General features: G+C 42.0%; 1 protein-coding gene across 4 annotated transcripts in view; it reads left to right on the top strand.

The window, feature by feature from the left end:
* The window catches only part of DENND5B (DENN domain containing 5B), a 517562-nt gene that overhangs the window by 186718 nt on the left and 307887 nt on the right, over positions 1-22957 (top strand). For 2 of the 4 annotated variants that reach the window (XM_069228199.1, XM_069228196.1), the window contains 2 exons: positions 4692-4802; positions 5713-5844. In XM_069228199.1, the coding sequence (XP_069084300.1) occupies positions 4692-4802; positions 5713-5844 (243 nt within the window). The remainder of the gene's footprint in view (positions 1-4691; positions 4803-5712; positions 5845-22957) is intronic. The other 2 variants (XM_069228198.1, XM_069228197.1) reach the window with 1 other exon arrangement.

Genomic DNA, 22957 nt, shown 5'->3' with positions numbered 1-22957 from the left:
CGCGGTCAGGGGAAGCCTCGGGATTCCCTCTGCAGGTGGCGCTGTGGGGGCTCAGGGGGGACAGGTTTTGGTACTCACAGTCGTAGAGTAGTCCGGGGGTCCTCCCTGAGGTGTTGGTTCTCCACCAGCCGAGTCGGGGTCGCCGGGTGCAGTGTTGCAAGTCTCACGCTTCTTGCGGGGAGATTGCAGGGTTCTTTAAAGCTGCTCCTTTGGCAGGGCAGTCCTCAGAGGATTCAGAGGTCGCTGGTCCCTTTGGAAGGCGTCGCTGGAGCAGAGTTCTTTGGAAGGCAGGAGGCAGGCCGGTGAGTTTCTGGAGCCAAGGCAGTTGTTGTCTTCTGGTCTTCCTCTGCAGGGGTTTTCAGCTAGGCAGTCCTTCTTCTTGTTGTTGCAGGAATCTAATTTTCTAGGGTTCAGGGTAGCCCTTAAATACTAAATTTAAGGGCGTGATTAGGTCTGGGGGGTTAGTAGCCAATGGCTACTAGCCCTGAGGGTGGGTACACCCTCTTTGTGCCTCCTCCCAAGGGGAGGGGGTCACAATCCTAACCCTATTGGGGGAATCCTCCATCTGCAAGATGGAGGATTTCTAAAAGTTAGAGTCACCTCAGCTCAGGACACCTTAGGGGCTGTCCTGACTGGCCAGTGACTCCTCCTTGTTGTTCTCATTATTTTCTCCGGCCTTGCCGCCAAAAGTGGGGGCCGGGGCCGGAGGGGGCGGGCAACTCCACTAGCTGGAGTGTCCTGCGGTGCTGTGACAAAGGGGTGAGCCTTTGAGGCTCACCGCCAGGTGTTACAGCTCCTGCCTGGGGGAGGTGTTAGCATCTCCACCCAGTGCAGGCTTTGTTACTGGCCTCAGAGTGACAAAGGCACTCTCCCCATGTGGCCAGCAACATGTCTCTAGTGTGGCAGGCTGCTGGAACTAGTCAGCCTACACAGATAGTCGGTTAAGTTTTAGGGGGCACCTCTAAGGTGCCCTCTGGGGTGTATTTTGCAATAAAATGTACACTGGCATCAGTGTGCATTTATTGTGCTGAGAGGTTTGATACCAAACTTCCCAGTTTTCAGTGTAGCCATTATGGTGCTGTGGAGTTCGTGTAAAACAGACTGCCAGACCATATACTCTTATGGCTACCCTGCACTTACAATGTCTAAGGTTTTGCTTAGACACTGTAGGGGTACAGTGCTCATGCACTGGTACCCTCACCTATGGTATAGTGCACCCTGCCTTAGGGCTGTAAGGCCTGCTAGAGGGGTGTCTTACCTATACTGCATAGGCAGTGAGAGGCTGGCATGGCACCCTGAGGGGAGTGCCATGTCGACTTACTCGTTTTGTCCTCACTAGCACACACAAGCTGGCAAGCAGTGTGTCTGTGCTGAGTGAGAGGTCTCCAGGGTGGCATAAGACATGCTGCAGCCCTTAGAGACCTTCCTTGGCATCAGGGCCCTTGGTACTAGAAGTACCAGTTACAAGGGACTTATCTGGATGCCAGGGTCTGCCAATTGTGGATACAAAAGTACAGGTTAGGGAAAGAACACTGGTGCTGGGGCCTGGTTAGCAGGCCTCAGCACACTTTCAATTGTAAACATAGCATCAGCAAAGGCAAAAAGTCAGGGGGCAACCATGCCAAGGAGGCATTTCCTTACAGAAGGTGACCGAACATCAGCACCGAAAAAGGCCAGGGATTTGCCGAAAACTTCGGACTCCGGTTGAGATTCTGGCACCGAATGATCTCGACATCGAGAGTTCGACTCCCCCAAAGTGAGAAAAATATCTTCGGAACCGAAAATGACTATATCTGAAACCTCGGTACTGGAAAAAACGGCTTCGGAGCTGAAAAGAAGCTCTTACACAGAGGAGCAAGGACTTTCCAGCCAAATGAAGGAAAGACATAGATTTGAGCAGGAATTAAGTATGGAAGAACCGGACCATACACAAAGGAGGTTACATATCCAGAAAGACTGGAAAAATACAAACTTTACCTCCAATCAAATCTAAAAGGAAACTTGCATTTCAGGAGACAGAAATGCAGCCTAAGGCAAAGGTGGTTAGAGACAAATCACAACCATCAATGTTTTCACCACAACCGTCCCCACCACAACTGTCACCAGTGGGAACACCTCCAAGGCAGTCACCCACACATACAGGGATTACACAGGATGATGCTGATGCTTGGGACTTATATGATGCACCAGTATCGGATAACAGTCCGGACTGTTATCCAACAAAGCCGTCACCTCCAGAAGACAGTACTGCATATACCAGGTACTATCTAGGGCAGCTACGTTCCACAACGTAGCAATGCACTCAGCCAATAGAGGATGATTTCCTGTTTAACACCTTAGCATCCACACACGCTTCCTATCAGAGTCTACCAATGCTCCCGGGTATGCTCAAACACGCAAAACAAGTATTCTAGGAGCCAGTTAAGGGAAGGGCTATCACGCCTAGGGTTGAGAAGAAGTACAAGCCTCCCCCAACAGATCCTGTGTTCATAACACAACAACTTACACCGGACTCAGTGGTTGTAGGAGCAGCAAGAAAGAGAGCAAACTCTCAATCGTCAGGAGACGCTCCACTGCCTGACAAAGAGAGCAGAAAGTTTGACGCTGTGGGCAAACGAGTGGCAGCACAAGCAGCCAATCATTTGCAGATTGCTAATTCACAAGCCCTACTTGCTCGCTACGACAGGGCACACTGGGACGAGATGCAACACATCATACAGCACTTGCCCAAGGAACATCAGAAACGTGCTTAACAGGTTGTGGAAGAAGGACAGGCCATATCTAACAACCAGATAAGGTCTGCACTAGACTCGGCAGACACGGCAGCACGAACGGTTAACACGGCGGTAACCATTCGCAGGCATGCGTGGTTAAGAAGATTCAAGCCAGACATCCAACAAGCGGTGTTGAACATGCCATTTAATCAGGAACAGTTGTTTGGGCCGGAAGTTAACACAGCAATTGAGAAGTTGAAAAAAAGACACGGACACGGCCAAAGCCATGGGCGCGCTCTATTCCCCACAAGTCAGAGGCACCTTTAGGAAACCACAATTTAGAGGAGGTTTTCGACAACAAACATCAGAGCCTTCCACCTCTCAAACCAGACCCACCTATCAGGCACAATATCAAAGGGGAGGGTTTTGTGGTTCCTATAGAGGACAATTCCCAAGAGGAAGGGGAAAGTTCCAAGCAACCAAACCAAGCCAGACCAAACAGTGACTTCAATGTCACAAAACCCCAACACTTATCACCAGTGGGGGGGGGGGAGGCTAATCACATATTTTCAAAACTGGACACATATTACCACATACGCATGGGTCCTATCAATTACCCAACATGGTTATTGCATAGAATTCACAAAATACCCACCAGACGTGCCACCAAGAACACACAATCTGTCCAAACAACACTTAGACCTATTACAAATCGAGGTACAAGCACTATTACAAAAACAAGCAATAGAACTAGTACCCAATCATCAGAAAGGAACAGGCGTCTACTCACTATATTTCCTAATTCCAAAAAAGGACAAAACGTTAAGACCTATCTTAGATCTCAGAAAACTGAATCTCTTCATCAAATCAGACCACTTCCACATGGTAACACTTCAAGACGTGGTTCCCTTACTAAAAAAGGAGGAATAAATGTCAACATTGGATCTCAAGGATGCGTATTTCCACATACACATGCTGTGCATAGACTAGAGGACGGATGGGTATCTGCAGCTACACATGCCACCGAACGGAAAATGTCACTTACAAAGTGTACATCTGTTTGTGGCATGAGACGCTGCAGATTCACATGCGCCCTCCCACCTCCCCGGTAGCCGTTCTTAGTTGAATGAAAATTGTAAATATGTAAATAAATATTCTTTTGATACACATTAAGTACATACATAACTACTCCATTGCATGGGCACCTCTAGTATACTCACAACTCCTACCTCACCCTCTGTGGGGAAAACAATCTAAGGAGGAGTCGACGCCCATGCGCAGTGGAGCCGAAAGGGAGGAGTCACTCGGTCTCGTGACTCGAAAATAGTTCTTCGAAGAAAAACAACCTGTAACACTCCGAGCCCGACACTAGATGGCAGGATAATGCACAGCATGTGAATCGGCAGCGTCTCATGCCACGAACAGATGTACACTGGGTAAGTGACATTATTTATATATATATATATATATATATATATATATATATATATATATATATATTCGATGGCATGTGTAGCTGCAGATACACATGCTGTGCATTATATATATATATATATATATAAATGCACACACACACACTTTTTTTAATTTTTTAAATTTTTTTACTTTTCACGAGTTGGATATGAGTTCTGCTTATTGATACTGACTAGTAAGATTCAGTGTCAAAAAATGAATATTAACAAACATAGTTTAATTTAAAAAGTGAATTCAGTTCAAAACCAGCAGTGCCTTGTTGCTCCCTTGTATTTTTAAAAGCCATATTTACTGAATTATACTAAATAATCAGCCTCTGTGACATTGGCAGAACATGTTAGCAGTGTCTTTGAACAGCATAGCATTTTTCCACATTTCTGTTACTGTTGCTATATTTACTTTTGTTCTCTTATTTCTTTTGTTCTGGACCATATGCATGCATATTTTTCTCGCTTCCTCTCTGGCATTTTCTTTGTTTGCCTGTGGTGCTTTTGCTTCTCTCAGCCATCAGAGGAGCTTTTGATTCGACAGAACTCTATGGCGTTCTGGGAGTGGGACCAGGGGCCACCCCCGCCTGCACGACCTCCTAAAAAATCCTACTCTGAGTGCTGTCTGGTATGTGTTTTCTGTTAAAAGCTGGTTTGTTGGAGCTTTTATTGTCTCTATTGTAACTGAAATCTTACCCACTGTTACCAATCCTGCTCTTCTTTTCTTTATACATGTACTCATCTAATCCACTCTATTGGGTGTTCCACTTTGGCCACTCTCTCACTGTAATGTGCACTATTAGGAAGTCATTGATTTCCTAATTATAAGGGATGTGTTTATGGAATAATAAGTCTAAAGTCCCTATCCTTGGCCATTTTTTCTACTAATGTTTGTTAAATAACACTGAGGTTCAGCCAGCTGCTGATGACGCACGAGTAACCAATTAATGAATGAATCCATTTTGCAAGCATTTCTTTGTGTAATAAGGATTTTTCTTTGTGCACATAAAAAAAAAAAATATATCAAAATACTGATCGTCTTAGAGATATAATTCACCAATACACTGAAATAAATTTGTTCACCAGAACATGTTATCTAATTTTGTCTCCTAAAAAATAGATTATTTTGTACCACATCTTGCCCTAAATTTCCAAAAATTCTAAAGATTTCTGAAATGTTTGCCAGCGCATGCATTTCTAGTGTATTGTGAGATTCTGAGGATGCAAACGTGCATTGCACCATTTTAAGAGGGTCCCTACTGTATGTTAATTTGTTAATTGGAAGCTTCGGTCATCTGGTAAGTATTACCACCAACTAGCTTGTGTAGTAAACAGTTACACCGTTTGTTCATTTGTTTTTCCCCAAATGGTCGTTTAGGCCAAGTGTGGTGCCAGATAACTTTGCATACCCACGCACTCGTCAACCATTGATCTCAGATATTGTTGCACCCAGAGTACTAAACATTTTCAACACAGTTGGTACTGTTTCGTTTTTGTGTGCTATTCATTTCAAAATAATATTATTCTGTTTGCTTCAGAAATACATGCAGGAAGCTCGGACAATTGGAAAAACTCTAAGGCAACCCAAACTCTCCGATCTTTCTCCAGCAGTAATCGCTCAAACCAATTGGAAGTTTGTAGAAGGTCTACTTAAAGAATGTCGAATGAAGGTAAGCTGCTGTGTAAACCTATTTTCTATAATCAAAGAATGTATTTTTATAGAAATATACATGAACTGGTCAAATAAAATGACGTGTGGCTTATTAAGAAGGTTGTGAAGCATACATTTTAAGGTATTTCCATCAGTTAATCATTACATTGCTTTTTTAATAGCACAAATCTTTTAATACATTGGTGCTGAAATTGTACAGTTCCTTCCACTCGATCAAAACAAAATGTGCATGCCTCTAACGGTCCAAAACATATTGATAATTTTATGTAAGATTGTCCTCTGTACGCAAATCATTTTTCATGTTCAAAATCACAAATGTCCACTGTTTAGATATTTTCCTGTCATATCCAAAATCTTCCAAATAGTAGATTAAAAAATAATCAGTTAAATTCAAATCGCCCAGCCAACATTTTTTGCCCTGTGACATCTCTCTAACTTTTTTTAAGACTGTTCTCATATAAAACAATATATGTAAACACTAGTCATATTTAACCCCTTTAATGTATCTAGCAAGTTGCATTTAAGCCTTCATAATTTGTCTCTTCCCCCCACCCCCCCATATTGGGGATTCTAACAGTATTCATTATTTATGGTTTTCTCTGGAGGGAACGAATGAAACTGCAAATGTGTTGCAATTGTTTTGAAAACTTGGAAAAAATTACACAAGGTAGTGGGTTTTTTCTGAAAATGCCATAAATTAAAGGTTTGCTGTGCTAAGTTAATCTTCCAGCCTTCCAAAAACAGGCAGAGTTTTTTTTTTTTTTTAATTCAACCATCTTTGCAATTATTTAAGTGCTGGTCAATATATCCTATTTTTGCAGTTTCTAATCATTTTCACTTTATGGAAGAAAGAGGCATGTAACTCGCTGGTGATTTCAGGATGCCATACATTTATGAAAAGAATACACATTTCTCTGAGAGTTGATCTCCACTGATAGTCATAAGCAGTGAATATTCCTGCGCTTGTGCAGGGAACCCGGAGCATTTCTTTGCCAAATGCTGTAAGTGCAGATATTCTTCTTTCTTCAGTAAGGCCTGGAGAGACACTTAAGACATTAATGTTTTGCATCCTAGAGGTAAGGTCACATTGGCCAATTGCTTAAAATGGAATTTAAAAAAGGGTAATACATATATTTAAACGAAATCAGGCAAATTAACTGGATTGTGATATTTGACTGTAAATCTCATTCACAAACCCTTTTTAAAAGGATCATTATGCTCAGCAGGTGGCAGTTGCCTCAGTTCTTATTACTGGCTCCTGTTGAGAGGATTTTGGAACACTGAGCTCGGCCTTATTTTTGGCTCTTTGTCCTCAAACAAATCTCACTTAAGAATTTTGACAACTACTTTACTCTGTTCAAGTGTTTTTCTGTCATCATCTGACAGAATTTAGTTTTCTTTGTCAAAAAAAAAGCCATCCTTTTTTGACAAGTGTCCTGCTTTTGGAAGAAAAGTGTCCAAGTCACCCTCATGACGTTTGCATCATCTGCCTTTCTGATAGTCATGTTCCTGACAGATGCCCACACTGCAGGAGCTTTTCCAGATTTACCCTCAGAGACCGGGAGAAGATTTGCCTTCATGGGTTAGAAAAGTGATGCAGTCAGCAACAGGCGTAGTCTGAAGATGAAACGTCACAAGAATGTGGAGAGTGTCAGTACCCTACCAGGGTTCTTCCACTTTCTTCTGAGGACTCCAGATGAGGGAGATCCAAAAAAAGAGACTACCATCAAAAACAATATTGCTCCAGGTTGACTTTAAGGGCTTTGATGTTGAGATAAGGTACAGTGCCTACATGTTCGCCATCGAGAGCTGGGTTGATGTCGAAGAGGAGGCGAAGTTTGATGTCGAGTCATAGAAGGTCAGCGTCGAAGACTACCACCATGTTGAGACGCAGGAGATGTTCAACATTGAGACATATGAGAAAATCAACTTCGAGAAGTCTGTTGAAGTCAGTCCGCACCAGAACTACGGAAAGAGTCGAAAATAAAGACATTTGCCATCCACCTCTGCCGCTGAATACATCAGGGTGAACTCTCCATAATCGCCCATCTTGCTTTAGGACTCTCCTATGGTTCCCAATAATGTCTAGTAGTGATTTTGAAGGTGCTTCTAATAAAATGTGTGTTTTTGTGCCCATGGACTTATACTTGAAGGTCCAAAATGTAGAGAAATTCAATATCTATTAACACATGTTATACTGTTATGCATTCCCACACTTCTCACGATAAAAACTCTATCACACGTGTGAGTGTGCCTATTGCACAGGACATGAAAGGCTCAAAAACTACCATGGCACCATCAAGATTTTTTTATTGAATTATCTGAATTCATGGGATGTGTAGCTCTGCTACTTGGGCCAGGGTTTGGCTGGTACTCTCTGTAATCTACCGGCCCCAGATGAGACACTTGGGGCAGTGCAATGTAGCACAGCTTGCCTGGTCCTTCAATGTATTCTTGCATATCATGTCCTTCAGACATTAAGCTTTAGCAAAATTACACAATTTGCAGGGCTACACAAAATCCTACCACCCAACATTTCTGCACTTTTCTCAATTAAAAACAATACCCCACCAGGGTGGGTGGGCCTGTTGGCCCTGACTAGAACCAGATAAAACGAACAGCTTGAAGTCAATGTGGTCTTCACAAGTTGACAGTTTTGGTTTGTTCCTATCAAGTGTGTTAGACCTGCCCATATATGTTGCTGTTTTCCAGACGTTCTTGATTTCCATTATATAAATACTGACAAAATTGCATTTTTGATCAAAAATATTACATTTCAAGGCATTCTGGGTAAGAACGTGTGTAATAATGTGAATCCACACCAGATGAAGATATATGGTAGTAGGTATTTATTACAGCCTCAACCAACAGCCAGCATATCAACTGTCATGCAGAGAACCCTGCATGACAGAACCTCAGAACAAGCTGGTTCCATGCCCAGTGTTCTGGCATGGAGCCATGTTACATCATTACACTTCTTCCTCTTTACATTAGAACAGAAATAACATGAGAACAAAAAACACATTTGAACAGAAAGAAAAAGAGGGTAGAAAGAACTACACAAAATCACGCAAATGTAAAGGAAACCTGCGTGTTCTGACACTCCTACGAGTATTATCAGACCTTAAATCAATGTCAGAGGGAAAACGATAAGAAGTATCATCTCTCCTGTCGGCCACACCACACACCCCAAAATGTGCTACACGACTATGATTCCAGATGCGACCATCATCCGTCTTGACAGCATTTTTAAACAGCTTAATGATAGTTTTTGGAGAGGTATATTTTGACCAATTTTGACACCCAACAGGAGCTTTGACCTTTACTTTATCTCCAACCTCAAAATTTGTAACTTTCGCATTATTCCTTTTATCAACATAAATCTTCCTTTTGCTTTGCAGAGACACTTCTTTGTCTCTCCATTCCCCAATACCATTGTTTTTCAAACCCTTCCCAGCAACCATCCAGCCAGGACACAAACAAGTATTTGGAGACCTTCCCCTGAGCAGTTCAAAAGGAGTCTTCCCCGTTGATGCATGAGGAGTGTACCTGTAAGCTGTTATACGACCCTGCAGTTCTTTTCTCCAATCTAAACAGTTTACCTTTGCTAATTGTATACTCTCCTTTAAAGTCCTGTTAAATCTCTCCAAAGCACCATTCGCCTCTGGATGATATAACGCAATTTTTTTGTGTACAATTCCACATTTTACAAAATACTCCTCCATCTGAGCAGAACAGAACTGCGGACCATTGTCAGAAAGAATAGAGTTAGGAAAACTCTTGCGTTTGAACACAGATTCTAAAAAACTGATCACAGATTGAGAAGTGATCTCTCTCACCAAACTCACCTCCACCCATCGTGAATACAAATCCAGCAACACCAACAGGTAAGGAGTCTGATGTTCTCCATGCAATGGCCCCACAATATCGATAGCTAATTCATCCCATGGACTTTTTGGTAAACTTCTACAAACCATAGGTGAACATCTTGGTTTGAGTACCTTATCACTAGCTTGACAAGGTGTACACTCCCTAACAGTACGTTCCACCATCAAATCTAATCCAGGCCACCAGAAATCCTGACGGATGCGCTCTTTGGTTTTAGAAATGCCCATATGCCCTTCATGAGCCATGTTCACGATGACTTCTCTCAAACTCAATGGGGGAATCATTCTTGTGCCCCTCCTTAGAACACCATCAACAACGGCTAACTCATTCGCAACTAACGACCAAGGTTTAACCAGACTTCGAGACTTATGCTGATCCAAAAGAGACATCACAGAACACAATTCACTATCCTTTTGCAACTCATCCCTCCATTCATCTTCCTTTACAGCCCCCAGCGTAACATCACAAACTCTTATGCCACACTCAGCATCACATTGATCATTTTCATCCTGAGATTTATCATACTCTACCACCTCCACCAATCTCGACAGACAGTCTGCCGTTACGTTTGTCTTTCCCGGAATGTATTCAAACATGAAGTTCTACTCCTGTAAGGAAATGACCCATCTCCTGATCCTCGAGGAAATCGAGTCCAAACCCTTCTTCTCAAAAATTTCTTTCAGGGGTTTATGATCAGACCTGACTACAAAAGAAGATCCCCACACAAATTTTCTGAACTTGTTTATGGCCCAGAATATTGCCAACGCTTCCTTCTCTATAACAGAATAACATATCTCTGCCCCTTTCAAGCATCTTGAAGCACAAGCTATTAGCACCTCTTGGCCCTTCCTGATCTGAAAAAGAAGAGCACCCAGCCCCTTTATACTCGCATCAGTAACAATGAAAGTGGGATTCCCAGGTACAAAAGCTTGTAAGTTTGGTGCATTCCTGAGATCATTTTTTACTTGTTTAAATTCTGTACCACACTCTTCCGTCCAAACAAACTCTGCATTCTTACACATCAACTTCCTTAGATTTACTGTCTTATCTGCAAAATTTCGTATAAATTTGTTATAAAATTCTGCCATACCTAAGAATGAAGAAACCTCATCTTTTGTACACGGTTCTTTTAACATTTCGATAGTGTCCACCAAATCCTTTTTAGGACTCACCCCCTGCCGTGAAATATGATGACCCATATAGTCCAGTTCAGTGACTCCAAATTTACATTTGCTTCGCCTAAGAGATAACCCAGCATCAAGCATCCTTTTAAGCACAGCATGCACCCTCTCATCATGTTCTCTCACGTTTCTCCCACATATTAATACATCATTCTGGTAGCACTTTACGCCTGAAATGCCTTTAAAAAGATCTTCCATAATCCTCTGGAATACTGAGGCCGCAGAAACCAGCCCAAACGGCATACGCAAAAACTTGAAGGCCCCCATTGGCGTAATAAAAGCCGTTAATTCTTGACACTCTTTACTCAACGGAACCTGATGGTATGCTGATGCCATATCCAGAGTGGTAAAATAGCAAGCACCATCCAACGATGATACTAATTCCTCAATATTGGGAAGTGGGAACTTGTCAACCACCACTTCTTTATTTAAGGCACGAAGATCCACACATAGACGGATTTCATTATTTGGTTTACGTGCCACAACAATGGGAGCTAACCACTCCGTTGCCTCTACAGGCTGTATAACACCAGTGGACAACAATTTATCTATCTCTTTTTGTACAGCGTCTTGGACACAAATGGGAATGCGTCTAACTTTTGCCACAACTGGTACTGCGCCCTGTTTCAACTTAATATGGTGATTGTACCCCTTTAAACACCCCAAGGTGTCACTGAACAATTCACCAAAAGCTCTCACAAACTTGTTTTCGTCACCCTCAATAGATTGTACCTGAACAGATGGATGTGCATTAGGATTGAGAATGACACCCAAGCGTGCTTGATGACTCCAGCTCAACAAATTATCACCCCTCTCAGCAACATAAATCCTAGCATCAGTGAACCTACCATTGTACTCAATGCAGTCATCAAAATAACCTAATAACTTAATTGGCAACCCACCATAACCCGTAGGTTTAATATTAGGTTTGAACAGTTTCTTCCTTCCTTGAAAATTCTTCATAAAAAAATCCTTTGAGAGAAACGTGATGTGAGAGCACGAATCAAATTTCATTTTGACTCTAACATTCCCCACCAAAACCCACTCAGAGGGATGTTCCACCTCACTCTCACTAACTTGAAAACTGACTGCCTTTATTTCTGATCTAGAATCTCTCCTATTCCTCATCCTACAATTTTTTCCAAAATGTCCTCTTTTTCCGCAAACATTACAAGTAATCCTATTAGCAGGACACTCACTTGCATTAGCCATGTGTCCAAATCTTCCACATCTGTAGCAATTTCCTTGAAAAGGTGTTGCAAACCTCCTATTCCCCTGTGTCTTTCCTGCGCTATTTTCTATTACAACACCTTTCTCACGGACACCCTCATACTTTTTTTCCTTCTCATCTTTTTGTATGACTTGACACTCCACTTCTTGTGCTTTTACACTGACCTGGTCTTCTTTATGTGCTTTACTTAGTTCTCCAACACACTTTAACATATGCTCTACACTTTTTGCAATACTAACAACCTCATCCAACGGTGGCTCGTCCTTTAGCCAGAGTTCTTCCCTCACTTTATCACTGCAACACCTCAGCACAAACTGATCTCTAATCCTTTCTTCTACCAACGCCCCAAATTTACAACTTGAAGCCAACTTCCGTAAAGCCGTAATATATTCTTCAACACTCTCCTCTTTCCCTTGCTCCCGCAAACCAAAATGGTACCTTTCCATAATAGTACTAATCTTTGGCAAGTAATGTAAATCTAGTTGTCTTGCACATATTTCATATTCATTCAACCCCCTCTGATCAGCTTGCGACAATGGAGGTAGATTTTCCAACACCTCCTGTCCTTCACCCCCTAAACAATGTAACAAAAGTGCCTGCTTCCTTTCACCACTCAAATTCGTACCACACACCCTGGCATAATTCTCAAAAATCTTTTTCCATTTCTTCCACTTAATAACCGGTTCTCCTGGATCTGACAAGAAAAACGGCGGCACCGTAACATTCTGCATACTCACAAGAGGTGTAAAACACTTCTTCCCCACAATATATTCCAAACCCTACTAGTTGCTAAAAGTACTTAAAGTCCAAAAGGTGTGCCAGTCACTGTATGTCCCAGCACGATGCCGCTATATCAAACACAGGTCTTCAGGTGTGTTTGTCACCGCAGAGACGACCTTTTCAGTTTAATTCATTTTACAACGCCCAATACTTGTATTCCACAAGTGCAATAAAGTTTCCAAAGAAATGTATATTCCCGTGACCACAAACCAATATAGTGATCCTTATCCAGTCTCCGTCTAAGTTTCAACTTCCAATAGACCGTCGATGTTCTTCTTCGATGTCCTCCAACAATTGCGCTGTAAAAAATGTTTTTTTTTAAAATAAAAAAAATTCCTTCTTCCTCATCTAAAATGGCCGCCACGAAACATTCGGTCCGTTTTCTTCAGGCAGTTGGGCTTGCTTTCTCTTTGAGCAATCTCGGATCGTTTTCCTCACTCAAAATGGCCACAACCAAACATCGTCTATTTTCTTCAGTCAATCTGGCTTGTTTTTCTCCTTCCACCACACTCAAGATGGCCGCCAACAATTCCCACAGCTTTCAGTCCTTTTCCAATTGCTCACTGACCTTCTGACGTCGTGAAGCATACAGAGACCACTTTGATCTTCAGTAAATGCTCAAACAGCTTTCCACAAAGCCCCTACAACCGCAATTTCACACTTCCCAAGTCAAAAAGGAAGATCTTCCTGGAGTCATTTTGAAGTCATCTGATGACTTCAGCTGGGCTATTCCTGTAATTATCCAGTGAAGTCATCCGAAACCATCCTGAAGTATGCCTATAGGGTGAAATATTTAAATTAGATGACTCCACAGTCATCACAGTAACTACTACAGGATGGCCTTCTGATTACTTCCTTGAAAATGTGTGATTATCTTTAAAGACTACAGGATGACTCCATGACAGCTAGGTGCTGAGTGCAGATTACTGCATGCAGATTACTGCATGATGACTCCATGACAACTAGAGGATGACAGCAGATTACTTCAAGATGACTCAATGACAGCTAGGGGATGAGTGCAGATTACTTCATGGTGATTCCACGACACCTAGGGGAATGGGTTAGATTACTCCGTGAGGACTTCATGACTACTTCAGGATTTCTTTGTGCTACTTCAAAATTATTTTATGACTACTTCTGGGTGCCACTTTATTACTTTAGCGCCCCAAGTGCTTCTGAATAGGTTACTATGACATGATTCCATGATGTTTGCGTCACTGTCACTTTTTGTGATTGATAGGTCTCCCTCCCACAGTAGTTCCTGTAGACTTGAATAGCAATGGAGTATACTAGTAAGCGAAAGATATTAACATCTAGTGGGGGGGGGGGAGCATGGGACTGCAGGTGTAACAATTAGTGTATATCAAACATCATCCAGACACAATGTAGTGGTAATACTACAATTCTAATAACTTATCACAGCTACTACTAACTGATATACCATAAATTTAGAAATAACATCAAAATCACATTTTCATACATCATTCCTATTTTAAAGGGATTTGCAGCAGGTTTCTGTGATGTATAGAATCATTTTTTTCCCTCTAAATTGAAACTATTATGTTAATTTCACAGATGCGTAGAGCAGCACTGAGGAGCTAAGGATGAGAGAGTGTTGCGAAGTATTGTGAGTGGACTTCATATGCGTTCTGAGTTGGGTGAGTGGGCTATATAATCTATGCAGTAGGGTGTCACGAGAGTTTTATTGTGAATGGCTTTGGTGTGTATGGGTTTGCACGTTTATGATGTTGTGTAGGTGACTGGTACAGTGTGAGTACTGAGTAGGTGTGAGCAATGTGATAAACGGTGGTCTTTACAATGGTTGTTTGCTGTGAATAATGTTATGACAAATGAAGTTTGAATAACTTATATCAGTGGTAGTCAAAGAGTACAGGGTGTCCCAGGAGGTATTCTAATTATCTGTTGGCAAGTGCTCGTGAGAGTGGTTAAGTTGTGCTGTATTTATAAGCATATGGTTTAAGTTGCTTTTGATGATTGAGTACTATAAGTAAGTGTGGGGGATGGACTGTGGAGTTGTAAGTAGTGACAGTTACATGTGTGGCAGTAAGTAAGGCAAGCAATGAGAAGGGTTCTAAATCACAGTTGGAAGTGGTACAATTTGTGTTGTGACTAAGAATGGGCTTTAAGTGTAAATGGATATTGAACTATGCAACTACAGAGTGTAAGAGGATATTCATGTGGAAAGTCTATGTAGAAAGCAAAGGCAGACTGCGGAGAGAAGATACTAACATGTAGTGGGGGGGTAGCATTGGACTGCAGGTGTAAAATTATCATGCTAAGGCCACATATGTCAAGTGTTGAGTCCTGTTGGTGGATGGTAGAACAGTACAGCACAGGACGGAAGAGTAAGGATATGGTGTGTGAAATGTGTTGTGCAGAGCAGATTTGGATAGGAGATGTGAAGAGTGCATGTAAAGAGCCCAGGACATAGTGGATGCTGAGAGTGGATATGGAGAGCTCCTGCGAAGAGCATAACTGAAGATCAGATCTGAAGTGGGAGCTAGCAGCTATACAGCAGTTTCAAGAGATAAATAGAGAGTTATTTTGGAAGCTATAGGTGAGCAAAAGTGGAGTGTCAATGGATGTTTAGTGAAGATGGAAAGCTGATATAGTGGGAAAGAGTGGATGTAGAGAGTGAATTTAAAGGTTAGAAAGTTCACAAAGAGGAAACTTAAATGGTATTACTATCAGTTGTAATGGGGAGAGAGAATGAAACGGGCTAGGAGTCGGTGAGTTTAGTATTTAACAGATAAGGTGGTGTAGAGGTGGATGTACTGCATGGAGAGTAGAAGTGGTGTTTGGAGTGGCTCGTTGAGAACAGATGTACAGGATTCAGAGAGGATATGAAACTTGGAGAGTGGATACATAAAGCTTAGATCATATATGTGAGGTAAACAACAGATGTATATAGTGGATACAGTGGGTGAACAATGTGTATAAACTAGCAGTGCAAGTGCTGGGTAGAATACACATGTGGATAGTAGAGATCAAACATGCAAACAAAAGTCAATGTGAGGAGTGCATGTACAGAATGTAGCAAGCATGTGGAGTGGAGATATCTGAAGGAGAGTGGATGAGCAGGTGTCAAAGCTGATATAAAACATTTAGTAAGTTAATGTGATGAGCAGATATGAATAGTGGCAGTGCCACATAGATGGTAGATGCGAGCTGTATAGTGCAGGTGTATAGGGGGAACAATGGATGTAGAGTCTGTACAGCCAATATAGACAGAAGGATGTGACTCATGGGCAGACATGTAGAAGGAAGAGGGTACATGTGCATAGTAGAAACCGCATGAGGAGGGTGAAAAGGGAACTATTGGGTACTGAGAATGTAAATGGTGAAGATAGCAAGTCATGAGTAGAAAGCTAACAAAGAGGGTAAAAAACATATTTGGAAGCTAATGAGTTTTGTACAGAGTGGCAAGCACAACTGGAGGTTGGAGAGGGCATGTGCTGAGAACTATATAAGAGCAGACGTAGGGGTTAAATGTGCTGGATGAAGAGTGTATATGTCAATCAGAGTGTTTATGTATGACAAGGGTGGAGAGCCAATGTAAGGTGTTGGTGTAGGAAGTAGAAGGCCAAGAGCCTATGTATTGCACTGAGTGAAAATATGGTGTGCAGAGAGATGATGGGGGAAAATAGGTCTTGCACATGGAGAGACAATGTACATGATGGACAGCAGAAGTGGGACTTAGAGAATTGATAGACAGGGGTTACAGTGGATGTGTAGGATGGAGAACACATTTAGAGGGTGCATATAGAGAGTGACAATGAATGCACAATGGAGGGAAAGGAGCAGACATGGATCGTAGAGGCTGCATATGGTAGGTCAAATTAGATTATTTAGAGGGTGGACAGCTGATACAGAGGGGAGCACAGTTAGTAGTCAGATGAGCAGAGGTACAGTGTGAAGTAGATGAACATGGTGGAGAGCTGATATACTGTGTGGTTAAGGGGTTTGGAAAGTGGAGGTGGACTGCAAGTGTATAGGGTGGAGAGAGATGGTAGTGCCTACAGTGCAAGGAAAATGGGTATGGAGAATACGTGTGGAACACAGTGGGTGTATAGCATGGAGAGTGCATCTTAGAAATGGAGAGCATTTGGACAGGATAAAACGGGCAAGTTCAGGTTGTAGAGTGCATGTACAGGGCAGGGAGTGGGTGTTCAGGGCAGGGTGGTTGTATGGAGCAGGGAGCAAAGGTTGACAAGAGAGCAACTGTGAACTTGAGGAATGTGGTGGACATATACACAGGTTGGCATGCAGATGTTGGAGGGAAGAGTACATAATGTGGAGGGCACAGTGCAAGTACATTTAGAGGTCAAAGCCATAGGCTGGAGAGTATTATGGATGAGCAATCTAACGTAAGAAGCAAATGTATAGAGTGGAGAGTTAAGGTAGTGCTTGAGGGGAGGAAGGATAGGATATAGATAGCAGAAGTACATGGAGAGTTGAGGTGAGACTTGGATAGTGGATGCAGATGGCTCTGAATGGATGTGAAGGGTAGAGAACAGATTTAGAGAGTGGACAATGGATGTATTGTTGAAGTGCATGTGAAGACCACACATGGAAGTGAAGAGAACGTTTAGAAAGTAGATATTTAGCATAGAGAGGGGTAGGTATAGGGCTGACACCAAGAGTACAAGGTTAAGCAGATAATGAGGATAAAAGCAGCTATGCAGCCTGATGAGATGGTTAGGAGAGTAGATGTGCAATGTAGAGAGAGGACGTAGACCATTGAGAGTGGATCTACAGGGTAGAGCCTGCACTGCATTTGTTGTATGGGTGTGAAGAACACAAGAGTGTAGACAACAGAGAATGAAAATACAAGGTGGAGGGTGGGTTTACAGGGTGCGCATGAATAGGGTAGAGAGTGCATCTTGTGGATGGAGGGCAGACAAAGGGTGGACAATTCATGTGAGTGTCAGAGAGTGTCTGTATATTTTGAAGAGTGGATGCAGAGGACATATGTACAGGGTAGAGAGTGGATGCACACAGTGGACAGCAAGTGTGAACAGTGTAGTGCAGCTATCGCCCTGCCACACAAATTTCATGAACTACCCTATTTTGATTCTGCTAGCATCCCCCTGTGTTGCTCCCCCCCACCTACGCTTCCCATCTTACTTCTGCCTGCTCATCCTCCTTCCTCCATTGCTTTGCCCCCCCTCTGTTGCCCCCGCCCCAATACTTAAAAAAAAACAAAAAAACATTTTTGATTGATTTTGTCTTTTTAACAATCTAACACAGATCAGTAACTAAAAATAAAAAAAGCAGCTGAGTCATGTTGTTGGTACACACATGCATGGCTCGTCTGCCTACAAATCGATGTAGACGAGAACAAGTTTCTTTGAAATCTTTTAGATGAACTTTACCACAGCTTTCAAGCTATACATTTTACAGGTGCCAGGACTCTTAAGGTAGTACTGCATATATGCTTATGGTGTCAATTACTGTAGAGGTGGGTTGACATCTCGCTCATGCAAAAAAGAAACTAAAGTAATGCATGCAGTGATGTGGCCCTTTCCTGTGCACGTCTGGCATCAGAGTTGAGCCCTGGACCTCCACTTTCTTACCTCCATACTCTGGTGCTGCACAACGCAGAGTTCACTGAAGTCTGCTGTGTTTAGAAGCATAACGTGCAGGCACAACACAAACCCATACTCTGTATCATCCCAAAATTGATCCCAGCTGCATCAATTTATATGAAGCAATTAAATTAACATTTCAATTGAGCTTTAATGCCTTGATGTCTCAAGATCGTCCTATGATTACTCTGCCTCACCTTGCTGTTTCTTGCCAGTCCATTTTCACTATTTCTCCCTGCCACTATTTCTCTCTCCATGCCTCCTGTGCCTCCCTTCCACACCTATACCCACTGTTCCTACTGCTCACCACTGTGCAGTGGATGTTGAATCGCCAAAATGCCATTGGTAGTGGAAGCAGTATTCAACACCTTTTAATTTCAGTGACATCACAGAAAAATATGTTATCGCCTTTGACCCTGAATCTTGCCAGGAAGTGAATTCACAACACCATAACCCTGTTTCCATTACAATAACTCACTTTGCTGAAGATCCAGAGTAACTGTGTGATTAATAAAATAACACAACACAAAGAAATGATGATTTTGGATACTACCATTCAGGGTGCTGACATAATACACCAAGGAAACATCACTAATTTCGCTTTGTCTTACATGACAAATTATGTGTTCCCTTGCAGAGGAGGATAGAGTGCTACTGGGAACCTAAATTATTACCAAAAAACTGTCATAATGTTATGGTTACCTTAGTGTCAATGAGAAATGTACTGATAAATAATAGAGTTGATTTTTTTTTTTTTTTTAAACCCAATAACAGTTCTGTCCAACTGCGGAAATGGCTTCATCAAATGTACTTGCAGTACATAAACCTGACGGCCTGAATGAAAACTGGTGGTTTTAATTCGGTTATGCAGTTGGTAGGAGCTGCCAGCTCTCATCTGTATTATTTGTGATAGCACTATAACCACTGGCCAATGTCCTGGGTCAGGACACCCACTGTTACGACAGGCTTGTGATTAATGGCACTGCCCCCAACCTACTGCTATATGATGCTATACATGAGATTCATGACTGAAGATGTGCAGGGGGCTTTTAGAGCCTCTGAGCACTTTGGTGCAGTCTCAGGTCTACTGAAAGAAGTCCCTGTGTGTATCCTATCACTACAGAGGTGGCCAAACCTGTTGCATATGGGCACTCCCTGCGTCATGAATTGGTCACAATTAAGTACTTTAGGGCTCCGCATTTAGTGAACAGAAGAATGGCTTGTAGACAGTAACTGCCAGGCTCCACTGCAGGATGAAGACTTTAAGCCCAGTAGGAAGAAGGAGGGGCTGACCACCACTAAGCAAGGAAACAAAAGTGACGTGGGAGCCAGCCAATGCTAAGTAAAGGTAAACTATGGGCGGGCTCTACATTTTGTTATTTTTATGTACAAGACATTTTCAGAAGTTTCATGGGCTTATCTATTCATGTGAACCTGTACATTTCAAAGCATACTATACCTCAGGCCACTGGAATTAAGTGGCAGGAAGAACAAAGTTTTGTGATAAGAAAATCCAAGTTACGTGGCATAATGCAGCACATTTTGTAATATCTCATTATTTTGTCACTTTATAGATGGTAGCACTATCTGAGCAAAGGTTTCAGATTATTAGTACTAGTTTGTTGTCAAATGCAGCAATCAGCAACAGAAAGGTGGCCTTCAATCTTTGGAAAGGGTTTATCTATTGTGTGGCAACAAAACTGACTATGTTCTTAGTAACATTTGAACTGCTTGAGCTAGAAGAAAATGTTTTGGTAAAAATGTACAACCCGTGTGGAAGATGATGGATTTTGTGGCAAATCCATACTTATGCAGCAGAGTAGCAGAAAAAAAAAATCACAATATTCCAGTGGCTTCAACTATATCTTTAAAACAAGTTGCTTAACAGACATGAACAGAAAGCACAAACAAAATATGAAGATGAGGAACCGTAAGTTGAGCTCACACATGTAAAAAGGATCTATATTTACTGTGTACAAGTCTAAAAATATCCCAACACTTTTTTTTAAAATCACTGGACCATTCACACGTTTAACCGAGTGTTTTGGTACACATTGGCATTTTAATTACTTCATGGCAGAGATTAGGAGATACAAACAGCTGTCTGGTTTCGTTTGTGAAAACGTATCTGGGGCTGCAGCAATAGCCAGGAACTGGTGACTGCCGCCTCACCCTGTCCCCGTCAAGACTGGAAAATAGCATATTTTTTTAGGCAAAGGTCTCGAGTATGGAGCAAGGTGCTAAGCCCTCTGTGTAATTTATTACATCAGCTCAATAAAAGGGCTCCACTAAATATTGAGATACCAACCTAACGGAATGAATAGAAAATCATAAACTGTTTTGCCACCGTTGCTCACCAGCTTGTTGTTTGCAATGCTGAAGCCACAATCCAGGAGTAGGAGCTGTGCCGAGGGCACAGCCCGTGCCAGTTGAAAAACATGCTGATACCAGAAGGTTGTGCTGCAAATAGCGACTGCGAGACAGGACCTGGAAAAAGCCACAGCACTCCTTTTCGAAGATCGTTTGTGTGGGTAAGCGCATGGCTGCCTATACAATTGGTAGCAAGGGCAAGTTTGCCCTATATAGGCATTGCGAGTTATCACACAATCTCCTTTGGACAGTACAGCTGTTTTTGGAAAATAAAGGTTGAAAAAGTGAAAGACACACAATACTGTGTTAACCTTGGACAAAAACGGATACTAGTCAGCAGTTGTTCAAGTTTGTAGCAGCTGATGTTATAAAGTGTGTGCGACCAAGTAATTATGAACAGCTCAAGCTGTACGGAACTGTAATGGGTACTTTTTAAAAGACCAAATGCAGCGCCCGACTTTTCAGAAAGTTAAACATTTATTGCGCTTTTAAAAGTATGTTCCCAAATTAGCCGCTAATTACTTTGTAGCCAATATTAAACAATGCACGAGAATGCTTCAGATTTTAAAGAGTATTTTGAAACTGGAATCAATCCCGGGAACAAAGAAAAGTACAGTGTCCCACAATCGCATTACTGAATACGCTCGACGAGAAAACAATTTAGCACTGATGAATTTACCTCGCAGAAACTCACGCAACAAGAAGTGGTGAGACTAGAGCTTGAAGTAGTGTGTAAGCTGTAATAGAAAGTGTAAATTAATGCCATTATTCTCCTTGTCTCGGACCTCATTTATATCCTGTACTTTAGCATGTTCCCACAAACGTTGGCCGGCGCAGGCATGTGATGTCACTTCCGGCGCCACCGGAAGTGCGTTCAAAGACAGAGCAGCTGAAATCACTGACTACAAAATTGATGCAGATACTCGAACCAAAGTCAGCAACTCTGACCGAATGCTACATTCTCTAAAGTTCCCTTATTTTTCGTGTTCCTCCTAAAACGTCCTTAGTTATTTCAGGTTAAGCTGCTGATTAATTTTTTTCAATTGTTTTTTGTAAATGTCTACACTATTTGCATTGTGTTGTGTCATGTGTGGTTTACACAGGAATGGGGAAATTAGGACAAAACAAGAAATCTGAGTAAATGGAAAGCAACATAGAAATATCATGTGATATGTGTCATGCCTGATATTTTACATTGCATTTCGGAACTTGTAGTTTTACTCTTATGTACTCAAACCCCCCAGACTTCAACAAGCATCCAGCATGTTTTGAATGGGGAAGATTGTGTGAAAACAATATCACTTTTTTCTTATTGCGACCTTAAACTTTGCTTTTGATTGGTTCTCCACATACATCGTAGTGCATACTGCACACGGTGCAGGGGCTTCTGAGGCAATTAAAAAATTAGTACAAGGGGAGCCTCATGCCTAAACCACATTGCAATTTAGTGCTTGAGAAATAACCACATACTCATTTTCAAATAATCCTCAAATCATCAGAAATAGTCAAGTCAAGTCATCAGCTACTCATTGCAAAGTCATCCTGAAACCATCAGGAACACCACAGTTTCTAAAGTAATCAGATGGTAATTTTCACGTCATCCTCAGATCATTAGGCTCAAGTTTCTAAGCTCTGCTGATGACTTCAAGAGCTTGATGATGTCGGATGATGAGAAAATGACTTCTAAGGTAGTTGGATGATCATCCAATGACTCTGGGATGGCTTCTAAAGTAATCCTGTTTGACTTGGGTTTTCTCCGCTAGAACATGCTGCAAGACGCTCGATCCTCTCCCAGCACGTCTCTGTAAGTTATCTCCGTTTTTCTCTTAAATAATCCAAGCTCTTCCTTCTTTGTTGTTGTTGAGGCTGTCCCTACCTCTGTGTTCCTTTCTCCGCCCAAGTGTCGCCAGTGTAATAATGTGAATCCACACCAGATGAAGATATATGGTAGGAGGTATTTATTACAGCCTCAACCAACAGCCAGCATATCAACTGTCATGCAGAGAACCCTGCATGACAGAACCTCAGAACAAGCTGGTTCCATGCCCAGTG

The sequence above is a fragment of the Pleurodeles waltl genome, chromosome 4_1, assembly GCF_031143425.1.
Source record: "Pleurodeles waltl isolate 20211129_DDA chromosome 4_1, aPleWal1.hap1.20221129, whole genome shotgun sequence".
Taxonomy (NCBI): domain Eukaryota; kingdom Metazoa; phylum Chordata; class Amphibia; order Caudata; family Salamandridae; genus Pleurodeles; species Pleurodeles waltl.
The sequence above is the reverse complement of the archived record's forward strand: the minus strand, read 5'-3'. Positions and strand labels throughout refer to the sequence as shown.